Source organism: Tyto alba, unplaced genomic scaffold, assembly GCF_018691265.1.
Source record: "Tyto alba isolate M040663 unplaced genomic scaffold, T.alba_DEE_v4.0 Super-Scaffold_9, whole genome shotgun sequence".
Taxonomy (NCBI): Eukaryota; Metazoa; Chordata; class Aves; order Strigiformes; family Tytonidae; genus Tyto; species Tyto alba.
This window is the reverse complement of record NW_024881330.1, coordinates 22321253-22334996: the sequence shown is the minus strand read 5'-3', so window position 1 is coordinate 22334996 and position 13744 is coordinate 22321253. Positions and strand designations below refer to the sequence as shown.

The following is a 13744-nucleotide window of genomic DNA, read 5'->3' as shown; positions in this document are numbered from 1 at the left end:
TTGTCTTTTCTTCATAACCATTTATTCCCTTTTCCATTTTTAATGGCATTTTGGCCTAAGCATTTGGAAGGTTCTGCTTTGTTAGTCCCCCTGTGATGATGCCACTCTGTAGCATTGCAGTGACCCACCCCTCCTTTTTCTAGCCATTGAAAAATACCGGAAAATTCTTAGTTCTACTAATATATTTTACTAAAGATCCTTAAAATTTGTTTATGTGAAAGCTGAAAATTATGCCTATCTTTGGAAAACTTGGTTTTTAGGAACTGACATTTAAATTCCATACATTTGAGTGGTGATTTTATTTGCTTCTGTAAGTAAGTTTGCTTTAAATTTATTTTCACGATGGCAGCACACATGTCATACTCAGTGTTGGCACATACAACTTACATGCCCAAACATTCAAAGGTACAAACAAAAATCTCTGCAGGTTAAAACCTGGTATGCCTGTGTTTTTGTTGCAACCAGTCTGATGTGATTTTGTGGGCAGAAGAGAATGTTCTTTTCATCAACAGATGATTTAGTTATCAAATTTGGATGAGCTCTTCATTGGTGCTGCTGTGTGAACAAATTCCAGGTACCCAAGTAATGTTCAGTCCAGGATTAGTTGTCTCTCCTCTCCCATCCATGCCCAGCCATGTCAACAAGGGTGTGCTGCTGCTAATGAGATTCTGTAAGATGTTTTAGAAAGTGGTTTTGTATTGTGGTAGCACTTGGAGGGTTTTCATCCTCACCTACTACCTTGCACTGCCTGTCTTCTCCTTTGCCGTTAGTCAGTTCCTCGTCTGTCTCGCAGGGCTCTTTACATCGTGTCACTCACAATCAGTGCAACTCTCTCCCTCCCTCCAGCTGGGGAACCTGAGTAGTTCATGATTTTATTATTGTTCTTCAATTTGATACAATCTGTTCCTGACCATCTGTACCCACTCATGCTGAGAATATCAATACTGTAATTTTCCATCTCCCTCATAACTTGAGCTGATTTTTCCAGCTTGCAGCATTGTATGTACATGCCAGAACCTTATACATAACATGGAGTGACTCTGGAGCAGCAGCTACTTCAAGGTTTGAGCTCCTTGCTGAGGCAGGATTGGACTGGTGCTTGTTGCACAAATTCATCTGGGACTATCCACTAATCCAAGGAACTGTGATGGAAATTGTCATGGAGACAAAGTGAAGACAGAGCCAGTAATATTTTTACAGAGGAAGGTGGTCAGCCTTGCATCCAGCTCCCACGCTTGAAGAATTGAGAGAGAAATTTCTGTCTGGCCTCTATCTTTGATATACCCAGCCTTGGTAGACCTGTCGGGATCTTACATAATCCTGCTGACATAACTCTTTGGATCAGAGTCTCCTAAGCAACCCAACACAGCAAGGTACTAGTTTCAGAGATGGGGAAAAATGTGGGTTTGCCTTTGTGTGTGTGGGGTGTGTGTGTGCGTGTGTGATACTCTGCATAATTCTGGCAATTTGTATTCTAGTATACTCAGAATTAAGCAGGTTAATTTAGCTTTTCCTCTATTTGTTCATATCTGGTGCTTAGAGGATTTAAAAAATCCTATTCTAAGCCATGAGCTAATTTCATTTACATAGAAAATATTACAACTGCTACATGTTGTCTGATGGACTCTCATTTTTTTTTTTAAATGTGTTTTTTCTTCATGTAATGTCTTGAAGTAAAATGCTTCTAAATGGCATGTGATTAGAAATCTGATAAATTAGGTCCTTTCAGAATTTAACTAATCCTTCAGGTCCTGCAGACTCCTATGAGTGTGTGTGTGAGAATGAGGGAAAATAAAGATGCATAATGGACTATACCAAGAGGTTTCAGTGATGTTATAAACCATGGGAGTGAAGTTCAGATAGTTTATGGTCCAGTTAACAGAACCTCTCAATGGTATTATATCTCTATAAATCAAAATTTGTCCGTTCCTTATTTTCTATATGTGGTTCTGACTCATGAATTTGCCCTGTAAAAATGTCTGTTGCTTCTTGAGTCATGCAAATGTTGCCTCCTATCACCTCAGATCTTGCTTTCTCTGGTGATTAGCTCAGTTGCACTCTACTCTGATGTTATGTATTTTTACTCCATGTAACATCACTATCTGGAAAAATAAAAACCAACGTTGAGTTTTCTTCTTTTTCAAAAATAATCTAGAATTTGTTGTACCAAAATTGAAGAAGAGGCAATGAGTATATACATAATGTAGAACCAAATAGGAAAAAAGTCAATGTAAACACACAGAGAATATTTTACGCTACTTCCTTCATGCCACCTTCGTTCTGCCTCTGAGGATGAAGGTCTGAACGCAGCAAAACTTCATTGATAAGCACCATGTGGGCATAATCAGGTAGAGAGACGATACATTCCGCTCTATGAAGGGATTTAGTCGTGAATTGAACAGGTTTACCTTTTCTTCTTTAAGCTATTCTGTGAAAGAGTAAAGCAAAGCTGAGACATCTTCTCATGTGCTTCTCATCCTATGTACTGATACAGAAAAAACGTGACATAAAGAAATGGAGTTTAGTTGCTGGATATGAAATCATGGACAGTAACGGTGAAGACTTCAGGGCAGTAGCAGATGAATACATGAAAGCCTAAGATGCTACGTCAGGTGCACAAAGTCACAGGAAGCAACTTTCTGAATAGAAATGAGAAACATCTCCTTGTGAGAGAAGTAAGCAGCCACGTGCCCAACACGTCCATTGCTTTCAGGATGTGAGTCAGCAGTGTCGTCACTAGCTGGCCTGCAGTCATCTGCTACTGTGGGTTAGATGCAGCTCTTCCATTTTAAAATCTTAAGCTGTATCTGCTGAAGAATAGTAAGAGTGTAACTTTTTCTTCTGTAACAGGAAGGTTGAGGTGTTGAGCAATGGAAGTGCTTTCAGTAATAGCCAGACTGGCAGAATCTGACTGCCTGCTTTGAAATGGGGCTGTTGATGTTCTGCTTCAGACAATGGCCTAAGTGACATTTTTTTTTTTGGTATTGAAGTGGGTTTTCTTTGAAGTTAGATCAAATATTTAATCTGTGGGTCAATAAAGGTCAACAAAGCTGGAAGGAATGTCCTGAGGAGTGGCTGAGGATTTTGGGTTTGTCTATTTCAAAGAAAAAGAGACTGAGGGGTGACCTTGCTGCTCTCTCCAGCTTCCTGAGGAGGAGAAGTGGAGAGGGAGGTGCTGATCTCTTCTTCCTGCTATCCAGTGACAGGATGCGTGGGAATGGTTCAAAGCTGCTCCAAGGGAAGTTCAGACTTGACATTAGGAATCATTTATTTACTGAGAGGGTGGTCAAACACTGGAACAGGCTTCCTGGAGAGGTGGTTGATGACCCCATCCTGTCAATGTTTAAGAGGCAATTGGACAATGCCCTTAAGGATATGCTTTAACTTTTAGTCAGCCCTAAATTGGCCATGCAGTTGGACTAGATGATTGCTATACATCCCTTCCAATTGACATAGTCTATTCTATTCTATCAAAGACATCATTGGCAAAGCTTGCAACCTGGAGACTGGTCTGTATAGTTAGGGACAGCAAGAAGGGAAAACCCCAAGGTCACCACTGTAAATCATTATTTCCTTGGAGAATTCAGGTTGACAGTTTCATTAAAACTAGATGATGGGGAAAATAACCTGTTTTTCATGCTGATTTGTCAAATTTGTCCTACACTCTTCTGGAGGCATCGTGATTTTTACTTAAGTAGCAATGCTCTATTTCCATATGTAACTCATTTTTCTATATCTTTTATGTCTGAGTTTTGGACATGGATGTGTTACAGTCTGCTCTTTATGGGTTTTGAACTGCTGAAAGCCATTAATGCTTTTGAAAATGATGGTGAATGATGGGTGAATACCCGTGAAATCCACAGTATCACCAACTAAATACCATCAGTTGTTATTGATGGTTTCTTGTTTGCTATCTTTTGAAATGGCTGGCGCAGGGGAGAATACGTGCACAAAAAGGTGGCTACTCATCAGAACATCTCATATTCAAGACAGAAATATAGGAAAGAATGCACCCAGATAACTGGAGGAAATTATTTTGATATTTACGGTTAACACATTGGTGAAAAATCAAAAAAGATTATTAATCTAGCCACTGCTATGGAGAGAAATATAACAGTAATGAGATGAGCATTGGAAGGACAGGACTGCGTTACTGAAGCAACTACAAACATCTGACCCTCTGTGGAGCTGGATACCTTCTTGCTTTTGCACATGCAACAGGTTTATTGCCACTCTAAATTACCGAATAGAACAAATCAATCCACTGTGTGGTCGATGCGAGAAAGTTTCAATGCCTGCTCATTTTGCTGTTGGGGAGAGCATGTAAATTTGCTGTGGAAATCTTCCCTGGACAAAAGTAGAGATGAGGCTTTCTGCGCAAGTGTAGCCTGTTTGGGCTTTGTAGTACATCAACTTTGTAGCACTAATCTGAATTCTAAAATAGTGGTTAACAAAATACAGGCTAAGCAGGAGTTATAGCTCTGTGCTTATACTTTCTGGGTATTAGGGTAGTTACTGTTTCTGTTCTTTTCCTTTCCAACTCATAAAGCCCCTGCCTTTGAAAGTGTCAATCCACTAATTTTACGGTGGATGTAGTCCCTTTTACAAGAGACAAGCCAGGATTTAACAGCTGATAAAATATTGTCTAAGAGATTCCTTGCACACTGAGAGTGAAATAACTCCCTTTATGTTCAAAGAAGGCAATTCACTACACTTTCTCTTTTTGATATACCTCTATGAAATGCAAGATGAAATGCCAAAAATGAGCTCATATTTTATTACCTTTTCCCTTCCATCCCTTCCTTTGAAAGACAATTCTTCATAGAGAATGTTTTTTTTTCTGTCCACTCTGAAAACAGATAATGTGTCCAAGCTGCTGCTTCTCCTACCTCACTCTCATCAGGAAAAGCTAGAAATAAAAAGAAAAGTATAAAGTTATCACCCATTAATGTTTTAAATATCTTTGCTGTCTGTCAGCAATCCTAACATAGAGTTTTCATATCAGTTTGTAAGATACTGTAGCCTAGGGATGGTAGTAGTTGTACTCAAAGGTTGTATATTTTCTTAGACTAATATTGCTAGTAAAACTAGCCAAGCTTTTGTTCACATGAATCCCTTCTCAGAATGTTTTGATTTGCTACTTATTAGGAAATAATTATGGACATAATTATGTTAATATAGCTAGTGAATGAATCTTGTTTTAATCATACTTATGCTTTTAAGTATGGCAGAATCCTGATCTGGAGAGCAGAACACAAAACAGGCATTGTTGTGTTACCGTGTGTTTGCTGACTCTCATTTGGCCTAATGCAATTTTTCCCTTAGCCTAGTAAAATGCCAAAGTTGATTAATGTTGATTAATACTGTTCTTCATAAACTTTTCATGCTGCACAGTTTGATTTTATCTGAGGTATGCCAACTAGTATCACGGGGAGCTTTTTCAGGAAAGCAGTACTAGGAAGTGTCAAAGAAGTGCTAATGATCTCAATACACAGGAAAGAAATTGTTTTCCAATTAGACTTTAGCTCTTGCTATTCTAACGCCTTCTGTCTCTGGAGTATAAAATGAATTTTCACAAAATACTGGCTCCTTTCTTCATGTGCTGAAGCTAAAATTGTAATGAAAGACTGCTTGAATAATTAAAAAAGGCTTGTACCCCTTATGCTTTTAGAAGCAGTTTAGCAGTGCTGCCACTTCTGCCTTTGCCTATTATTTGAATTAATTGAACTTCCTGATTAATTTTCTGGTCATCTGGCAGATGTGAAACCTAGATAGGTAGATTTCTAGATAGAAAATACCATATGCTAAGCTTTAATTATCATCCCTTTCGGGCATGCTTTCATTATAAAAGCTGCTATATTCCAGGTCTGTGAGAATTAACTTTAGTTGAAAATCCAAACAGCTAAAGCCCAGCTGCCTTTGGGTTCTGAGGAAAACGAGCAGTCAGACCAGTGTTTTATTTCTCTCGCCAGGAGAGAGGCTACAACTTAAACTGGGTGCAGTGAGAGAAGGACCTCTGTAATGGGCTGGTTTTGCATGGATGGGTGTTACCTTGGGAACTTCCCGCTTGTGTGATACTTTGGGAAAAGCTTAAACAGTTCTTCTCCAGCATTGCCCCTCTGCCTCAAAAATCTCTCCTTATTTTTCTTCAAAGATCAGTTTAACGCCATTTTACAATAATGTCCATGAAAAACACTCATCTTCCACTTATTTAGTGTTGCTACCTTTATCTTATTGCTGTCTTTTCGTTTCAACCTGCTGCTTTTATCTGAGTTACCCACCCATTGCATTTTGTCTATGGCTCTGTGAGCTTTCTGTGTCAACAGGCTGTTGTCTGTGCTATTTTTTCTATCAATATCTAGGGCATTAGACTCTTCATACGTGACTAGGCTTTCTAGGCATCACTGTAATAATAATAACAATTCAGGATATTATTGCTGCTTTTGATAATGAAAAATGGTTTGCGAGACAGAATCACATAGTAGACTCCATAAAAATAAAAAAGGCAAACAATCATTTCTGTCTTGTATAAAATCCAGAGATTTGGAACCTTTAAGCTGTCTCTACAATAGGAGTCAATATATTCCTGAGATCTGGTACAGGATACTCTGTACTAACTCTGAAGGACAATCTTATGACTGACTGGAAAAAAAAAATCACATGAGATTTAAGAATACTGATGTTTCTTCTGAAGCAGCTTGAGTTTCAGAAATGTAGGAGGGCTCAGGAAAAATGGATTAGAAGGCAGCAAATAGGGAAGGCAACGCTGCATCCATACCTTACAGGAACATGTGATAACGTTCTAAGCACCTACTGTGCTAATGTGAGCCCGTGCTTTGTGTGTTGAATAATGTCTATATACTCATTATTCGGGATTTTGAAACCCATATAGTATCTGACAAGTCAGAACAATTAAAAAGAAACCAAAGTGTCCAAGTTGGGGACAATTTGTAATACCGATGAATGTATTAAATACCAATGAATGGCCTGTGAGTGACCAGTAAGAACTGACTCTTGTATGGTTTTGGTAGTATTCTTGAAAATTAGCTGGACAATTGCTACAAAACCAGAATTCTTGGCCTATTACTAGTAGGGCTTGTTAGAGGACAGGAATTAACTCACTGCCCAGCTACTTAGAAACGTTGGTGGTATAGGTCAAGAATCAAAGAGAAATGTATAACCAAAGAACTCTCATTACACAGGAATTCTTTCAAAAAGTCCTCCTTTGAGTTTCAACTGACTAACTGAACAACAATCAAAATTAAATTGTCAAATTCAGACAGAAAATACTGAGTAAGTTTAAGATCCTGTAAAGACTTTTACCTGCACCTTTAATTCAGCATGTTATATGTCACAATTCAGTCAGAATATTTCAAACAGGATGTAAACAGAATTGCAGGAGTGAGACATGATAAAGTTTTTAGAACTGATCATATTTATGATCTTATGAACTGTATGTCTGTGTATAACTGCTCTGGACAAAACATCCCAAGACCTAGAAATCATATGAAGTATCTCATTCACAGAATCATAGAATAATTTGGGATGGAAGGGACTTTTAGAGGTCATCTAGTCCAACCCCCCCTGCAGTGAGCAGGGACATCTTCAATAGATCAGGTTTCTCAGTCCCGTCCAACCTGACCTTGAATGTTTTCAGGGATGGGGCATCTGTCACCTCTCTGGGCAACCTGTGCCAGTGTTTCACCACCCTCATTGTGAAAAGTGTCTTCCTTATATCTAGTCTAAATCTATCCTCCTTTAGTTTAAAACCATTACTTCTTGTTCTATCGCAACAGATCCTGCTAAAACAGCCTGTCCCCAACTTTCTCATAAGCCCTCTTCAAGTCTTAAAAGGTGTCCCCAGAGCCTTCTCTTTTCTAGGCTGAACACCCCCAACTCTCTCAGCATTGAAACTGAAAACAATCTAAGACTAATCTGAGCCTTTCTTCAGTATTCATTGAACTGTGCCTGCATAACACTTATGTGTCAGGGCCTCTCCCATGTCACATTTCAAAATATAACCTGGATACCAGCTCCTTGGTCCACTGAGAGAAGGCAAATCAATCTGTCGCCACTGAAGCTGATTTAGGAATAAGGCTGTAGCTGCTGAATACCCCCCTGCAGCCACCATGATGGTCATGGTGAGCCCTCACTCCTCTAATCCAAAAGGTTTTTGGTAGTTCCTGAGCAGATAAAGGTTTTGGAAGTGGGTAGGATTAGGTTACACTCTCCAACACAATTTAAGGACTTCCCCCTTCTTCTGAGTCTCTGAAGAGACTGATCATGTGCATGGAGAGGAGGAAAAAGTGAGGACACTAGCTAAAAGACCAAAGTTTTTCCATCTACTGCAGACAGATCATTTACACCAGTGAAATTGGGACGGCCTAATTCATTGACTATAGTTGACATAGGGGTATGGGCAGTACTGTGTAAACTATGGACAATCCTCTTTTAAGATAAATTAGAGTAACAAATAAAGAAAACTAACTTTTACCCATAAATATCTAGCATTCTTCAAATCCCTTGTGGGGAAGTATCCAACTAAAAGGAATTTCCTTGGAGCAGAAAAAAAATGCATATAGAGTAAGCAAAATTCTCCTGAAGGAAACCAAATTAAAATGTAGGTGATGTTATACAATATAAGTAGCTTCCTCAAGTTAGACAGGGGAAATCTGGGAAAGATCCAAGACTGCACCAGTAAACCAGTCCACGATGGTTTGATAGCACTTAATGTAGGACCTGGGAATCACAAATTGTTGCAGTGTAAAGTTTTGTCCTTCCTTAACAGGAGTTGAAGGAGTCCCTTGCAAAATGCAGTCAGTCCTACAGCATGCATTTCTTGCTGGTTACACATCTGATTTGATCCATCAAGAGTCTGAGTACTGGGGGTTCTCAGCCAGGAACATGTTTTTCATTTTCTCCATTCGTTGATCCATAACAGTATACTTTAAAGTTCCTTTCATGTCAGCTACATAATGATGTTTTCCAAGTGTGAATGTTTTAACTTGGGACAAAAATAATGGAAAGAATTAGTTACACTGGATTTCTTCCTTATACAAAAAAATTATAAAGCAGATGTTAGTTACCTTTTCAGGAAAGAATTGCACTTAGCATGCTTGAATGATGAGTCTACCAACTCATTTACTCTTGTAGTTACTCTGAGGAAGGAAATGGGAGTAAGTATAATGAGACCCTGAGTGAAAGACATTTTGTGGTGATACATAAAACCAGGTTACAATACCACTGTTTCCTTGGGAACCCCTCCTGTCTAACAGAACTGGAAAGGAACAGAAAAAAAAAAGAAAGTGCTATCAGAAAACTTATATTAATAACCCTGCTGGTGTCAGTATGCTTGCATGACTTAGAGAAGCCACCAAAAGAAAGTATCATGTAACTTTTTTATATGGCTGGAATGAATTTTCAGTTGCAGATTATACAGTGGAAGAACAATTCCAGCAGAAGAATATAAAACAGCAACGGGAATCTATTTTTTCAGGGTATGGTATTGAGTTCAGAATAAGAGCTGAGATGAACAGGAAGGTCAGGTACCTGGAGACACATGAATGTGAAGGTCAGAATTTATAAATGTTTCACTACTGAGGGAATTACAAATGAATGCTCCTTAAAAATAAGTTTTATAAATTACCGTACTACATGATAATAATTTGTCTTGTTGGTTGATTGTAGATTACTGTTGACACCGTTACTCTGGAGTAGGTAGAGAAGTCTGTGCTCTGAGTATATTTTCATCAGTAAGTCACTTGGGTAATGTAAATAATAGTAACAGCACGAGACAATTCTGTGTAGGCTGACAGGAACATGAACAATTAACATTTTAATTTAATTGCAGGAAAATATGAGGAATGATAGGTGGAACTGATGGGCAGAAAGGAAGGTAGAAGCATAGAAAGGTCAAGTTGAACCATTTCTTCAGTGAGTCACAGGATGTCTTCTGCTCTGAATCTGCTCTCTCTTTTCAAAGCAAATAGCTAGCTAATATATGGGGATTACAGTTCCTGTCCCTGGACTTGTTTGTTTATAGTTACCCACTTAATGGTGCAGGATTTAGTGGGAACAAGGCAAATACCATGGAGAAAAGAAAGCTCTTGAAATTTTGCAATCATGTTGAGAGCAGGTATTTGTAATTTGTGGATGAAAAATCACAGGTGCATTGAAACGGTTATAGAAGCAGGCACTGTAAATCCAGGAAGTTCAGAGGTAAATATCCATCAGAAATTCAGATGAATGAAGCAATGCACAAAGCACTATAGTGATGTCTTGCAACCAAAGTTACGGTCAGAACACTGTTAGTGTTTATGGCTCTGATATGGCATGAAAAGTTTTTGAAACAACTCTATGACCTGACAGGGTGGAGAGATTGCTTTCAAGTGGTCTAGTTCTTGTTAATTATTCTTAGAAGCGATTGAGTGATTTCTCTCTTTCTTCACTTCCCCAGGATAAAATGTAGTTTCTCAAAGGGATCAGTCCAGTTAATTCTTCCATTCAACATTTATAGATTGATAAGGACTGTACTATCTTTGGTAATCTGATGACACACAGTTCTACATTTCCTCCTCTTTTTGACTTCGATGCCAGATTTATCCAGTGCCTGGAAGAAACAGTGAACTGGGTGAGAGCCAGCTGGCTGGAATCCAGTCCAAGAGGTGAAGGTGATGTGGACTGGAAGAGCAGAATGCTTTCAGGACTTGATGAAAAATCATATAGTTTATTTTACAAGGGGATCTGCTTAAATACAGTACACTCAGTTTCTATACATTGGTTTATGTATAACAACAAAGGGTCTATTATGTATAATTTTACATCAAGAAATGGAACAGGTTCCTTGTAGCTAAGGACGCCAATGATGTTTTGTAGACAAAGTTCAAATTTGATGAATACATGTGCATAATAGGCATGGATTACTGTTAAGTCTTGCTTTACCGCAGCTAATCCATCATGTCCTTTTAGTGATCTGTTACCCTAGAACTTGTTTTCCCAGAGGAATGATGTCTTCAGCCCAATATCGCATGCATATCCTTAGTCAGTGGAGCTGCATCCTAGAATTTATTTTCTGTGGAAATACAGCTAATGAGGACCCAGATACTTTCAGGAAGATGACTTTTTTTTCAGGCCTTTGCACCTGGTTGTAAGTTGCTGTTCATTAGAAATAGAAGTGGCGAAGACTTCAAAACTATCCAAACTAAGCCTTGCAAAACCACTTTATTATTGCTACATACACTTATATGATATCCGACACTGATGTGAAATAGGTGTTATGTCTCATAATGTGAGAGAAGAGCAGGTAGAACTCTGTCTGTAAATAGACAGAAAACCTACAGATCTGGATTTAATTTTTTGTTGTTCACATTCTTGGACAGGTTATTTCCCATTTACTTGGGCTAGGATGGATTTTGGGGATTGTTGGATTCGTTTTCCAGAAATTATTTCCTGCCATCAATCTGACTGCTCAGGTGAGGGATTCAGAGGTAACAAAAGCCTTTTGAGAGGTTTATTCCCCCACGGCCTGGTTTCCAGGGCGGGAGGAGGATTTCTCCAGCCTTCTCTCATCAGTGTCACATTCCTGCTCTTCTGGCTTGGAGGAATCTGTTCAGACAGACGCCGAGGGAAATTTCACACCTCGCGTTGGCTGAAGGACACTCCGGCAGGACGTTATTTTTGCGGGCGGCCGCGGAGCAGCGGCTCTGCTGGGGCTGACGGCGGTGCCGTTCCCGGCCCGGGGGAGCCGGAGGCCCCTCCCGGGCCGCTCCGCCATCCCCCCCCCCCCCCCCCCCCGCCTTTCCCGCTGCCTCCTCCTCCTCCTCCTCCTCCTCCCGGGGGCCGGCGCTCCCCCCGCCACCTCCTCCGCCCTGGGGCCGAGCGGGTGCCCCGCTCCGCCCGCCCCACCTGGGCCCCCCCGGGCGGCGGGAGCGGCCGGGGCTGTGGCCGCGCAGCCTCTCCCCGCCCCCCCCCGAGCTGCCGCCGGGCTCCGTCCTCCCAGCGCGTCGCCGGCGCCTTGGCTCCTCCTTGTCCTTCCTCGCGTGATTTTTATCGCGTTCATTTTTTTTTTTTTTTTTTGCGAGGGGATAAATAAATAAATAAGGACAGCTGCCGCCCGCTGCCTTCCCCCCCCACCCCCCCCCCCACCCCACCCCTTCGCCGCCCATCCCGGAGGGGCGGCAGCCGGGCCCCGCGCCCCGCGGGTCGGGGAGGCGGTGGGGCGATGCGGAGCCCCCTCCCGTGACTCCGGCTCTCCGCCATGCCATGGGTTAGGCGGGCTCCATCCCGCAGCCGAGGGGGCACCAGCCAAGCGAGGCGGCGGCAGGAAGCGGCGCGGCGCGGCCGGGAAACGGCGGCGGGAGGCGGGCGCGGAGCCCCGCGGCCCCCTCCATGGACGGCGGCGAGGAATTATGAGTCGCGGCCGGGGCTTGGCGCTCGCCCGCTGGGGCTTCCCCCGCTGCGCTCCCCGGGGCTCCGCTCTCGCCCGTCCCCCGCCTCTCCCCCCTGGCAGCCTCTGCCCACCCCCCCCCCCCCCCCCTCCCCGCCGCTGGCTCCGTCCCCCCCTCTCCCCGCGGGGTGCTCGGGGTTAGGATAACCCCGCTCGCACCCCAACCACAGCCGCGCTCCCGCGGCTAATCCTGCCCGCTCCCCTCTCCCTCCCCACCCCGCCCCCGGCGCTGCCCTCTCCCCACCCCGCTCCCCCGGCTCTGGGCCCCGCTGCCCCCGGCGAGCCGGCGGCCGGGCGGGTGGGTGCGAGGTCGGGGCTGCCGGCCACCCCGCCCCTCCCCGGCGGGGCCGTCATTAGGCTGCCGGTTGATTACAGGGTATTGATTTGTATGTGCTTCTCCCGGCGCCGGCGGCGGCCGCTCCCGCTGGAGTCAGGGCAGCGCTTCCCGTAGCGGCGGTGCGCTCCCACCAAACATGTCGGCTCCCGCCGGGCCCCGGGGCGGCCCCGCTGCCCCTCAGCCTCCACCGGCTGCCCAGCCCGAGATGCCCGACCTCAGCCACCTCACGGAGGAAGAGCGGAAGATCATTCTGGCCGTCATGGACCGCCAGAAGAAGGAAGAGGAGAAGGAGCAATCCGTGCTCAAGTAAGGGCGGGCGCATCCCTTCCTCGTCCTCCCGGCCCGTGGGCGCGGAGGTCTCTTCCCCGGTCTCGGGGGTGGCACGGCCGGGGCGGGAGAGAGGAGTCGGGGCGGGGGGGGGAGGACCTGCCGCCGCGGGAGCGGACAGAGCCGGGGCCGGGAGGCCGGCGGGGCCCGGGCTGGCCGCCTGCCTCAGCCGCGCTCCAGCGGGGCGGGCGGCGGCTCCGGCTCCGCACGCCCCGGCGCCGGCGCCGGCGGGGGCAAGGCACCCAACATGGCCGCACAGGTGCCGTTCTCACCCGGCGTGTGCCAGGCAGGAGGAAGGGGGGGGTGGGTCGCGGCGGCGGTTGGCGCCGCCGGAGGGGGCGGATCGGCGGCATCGGGCCCCGTCCCGGGGGGCGCGGCGAGCCCCGGGCTGGCGGCGGCGGCCCTGCCCGGCGCTGGCGTGGCCACCCGGGGCGGACCGGCACCGCCGGGGCCTAGGCTCCGGCCGTCTCGCTGGGTGGGTTTGCCACAGCCGCCATCTTCCCCCGGCAACGTGTCTGCCGCCCGCCCCCGCCCCGCTGCTCTTTCGGAAGCGTGAGCCCCGGCGCCGGAGGAAGCGGGCCGCCCTGCCGCCCGAACGGCGCGGGCGTGGGACGCGGCGGCCACCGGGCCCCGGG

At 44.7% G+C, this 13744-nt stretch overlaps 1 protein-coding gene across 46 annotated transcripts in view; it reads left to right on the top strand.

Moving 5' to 3' along the window:
- The first annotated feature begins 12086 nt into the window (after positions 1-12086).
- Positions 12087-13744, top strand: part of RIMS2 (regulating synaptic membrane exocytosis 2) — a 483921-nt gene continuing 482263 nt past the window's right edge. For 18 of the 46 annotated variants that reach the window (XM_032987976.2, XM_032987961.2, XM_032987974.2 and 15 more), the window contains exon 1: positions 12098-13088. In XM_032987976.2, coding sequence (XP_032843867.2) covers positions 12919-13088 — 170 coding nt within the window. In that variant the 5' untranslated portion in view covers positions 12098-12918. Of the gene's footprint in view, positions 13089-13744 lie in introns of all 46 variants that reach the window. The other 28 variants (XM_042785730.1, XM_032987967.2, XM_032987970.2 and 25 more) reach the window with 7 other exon arrangements.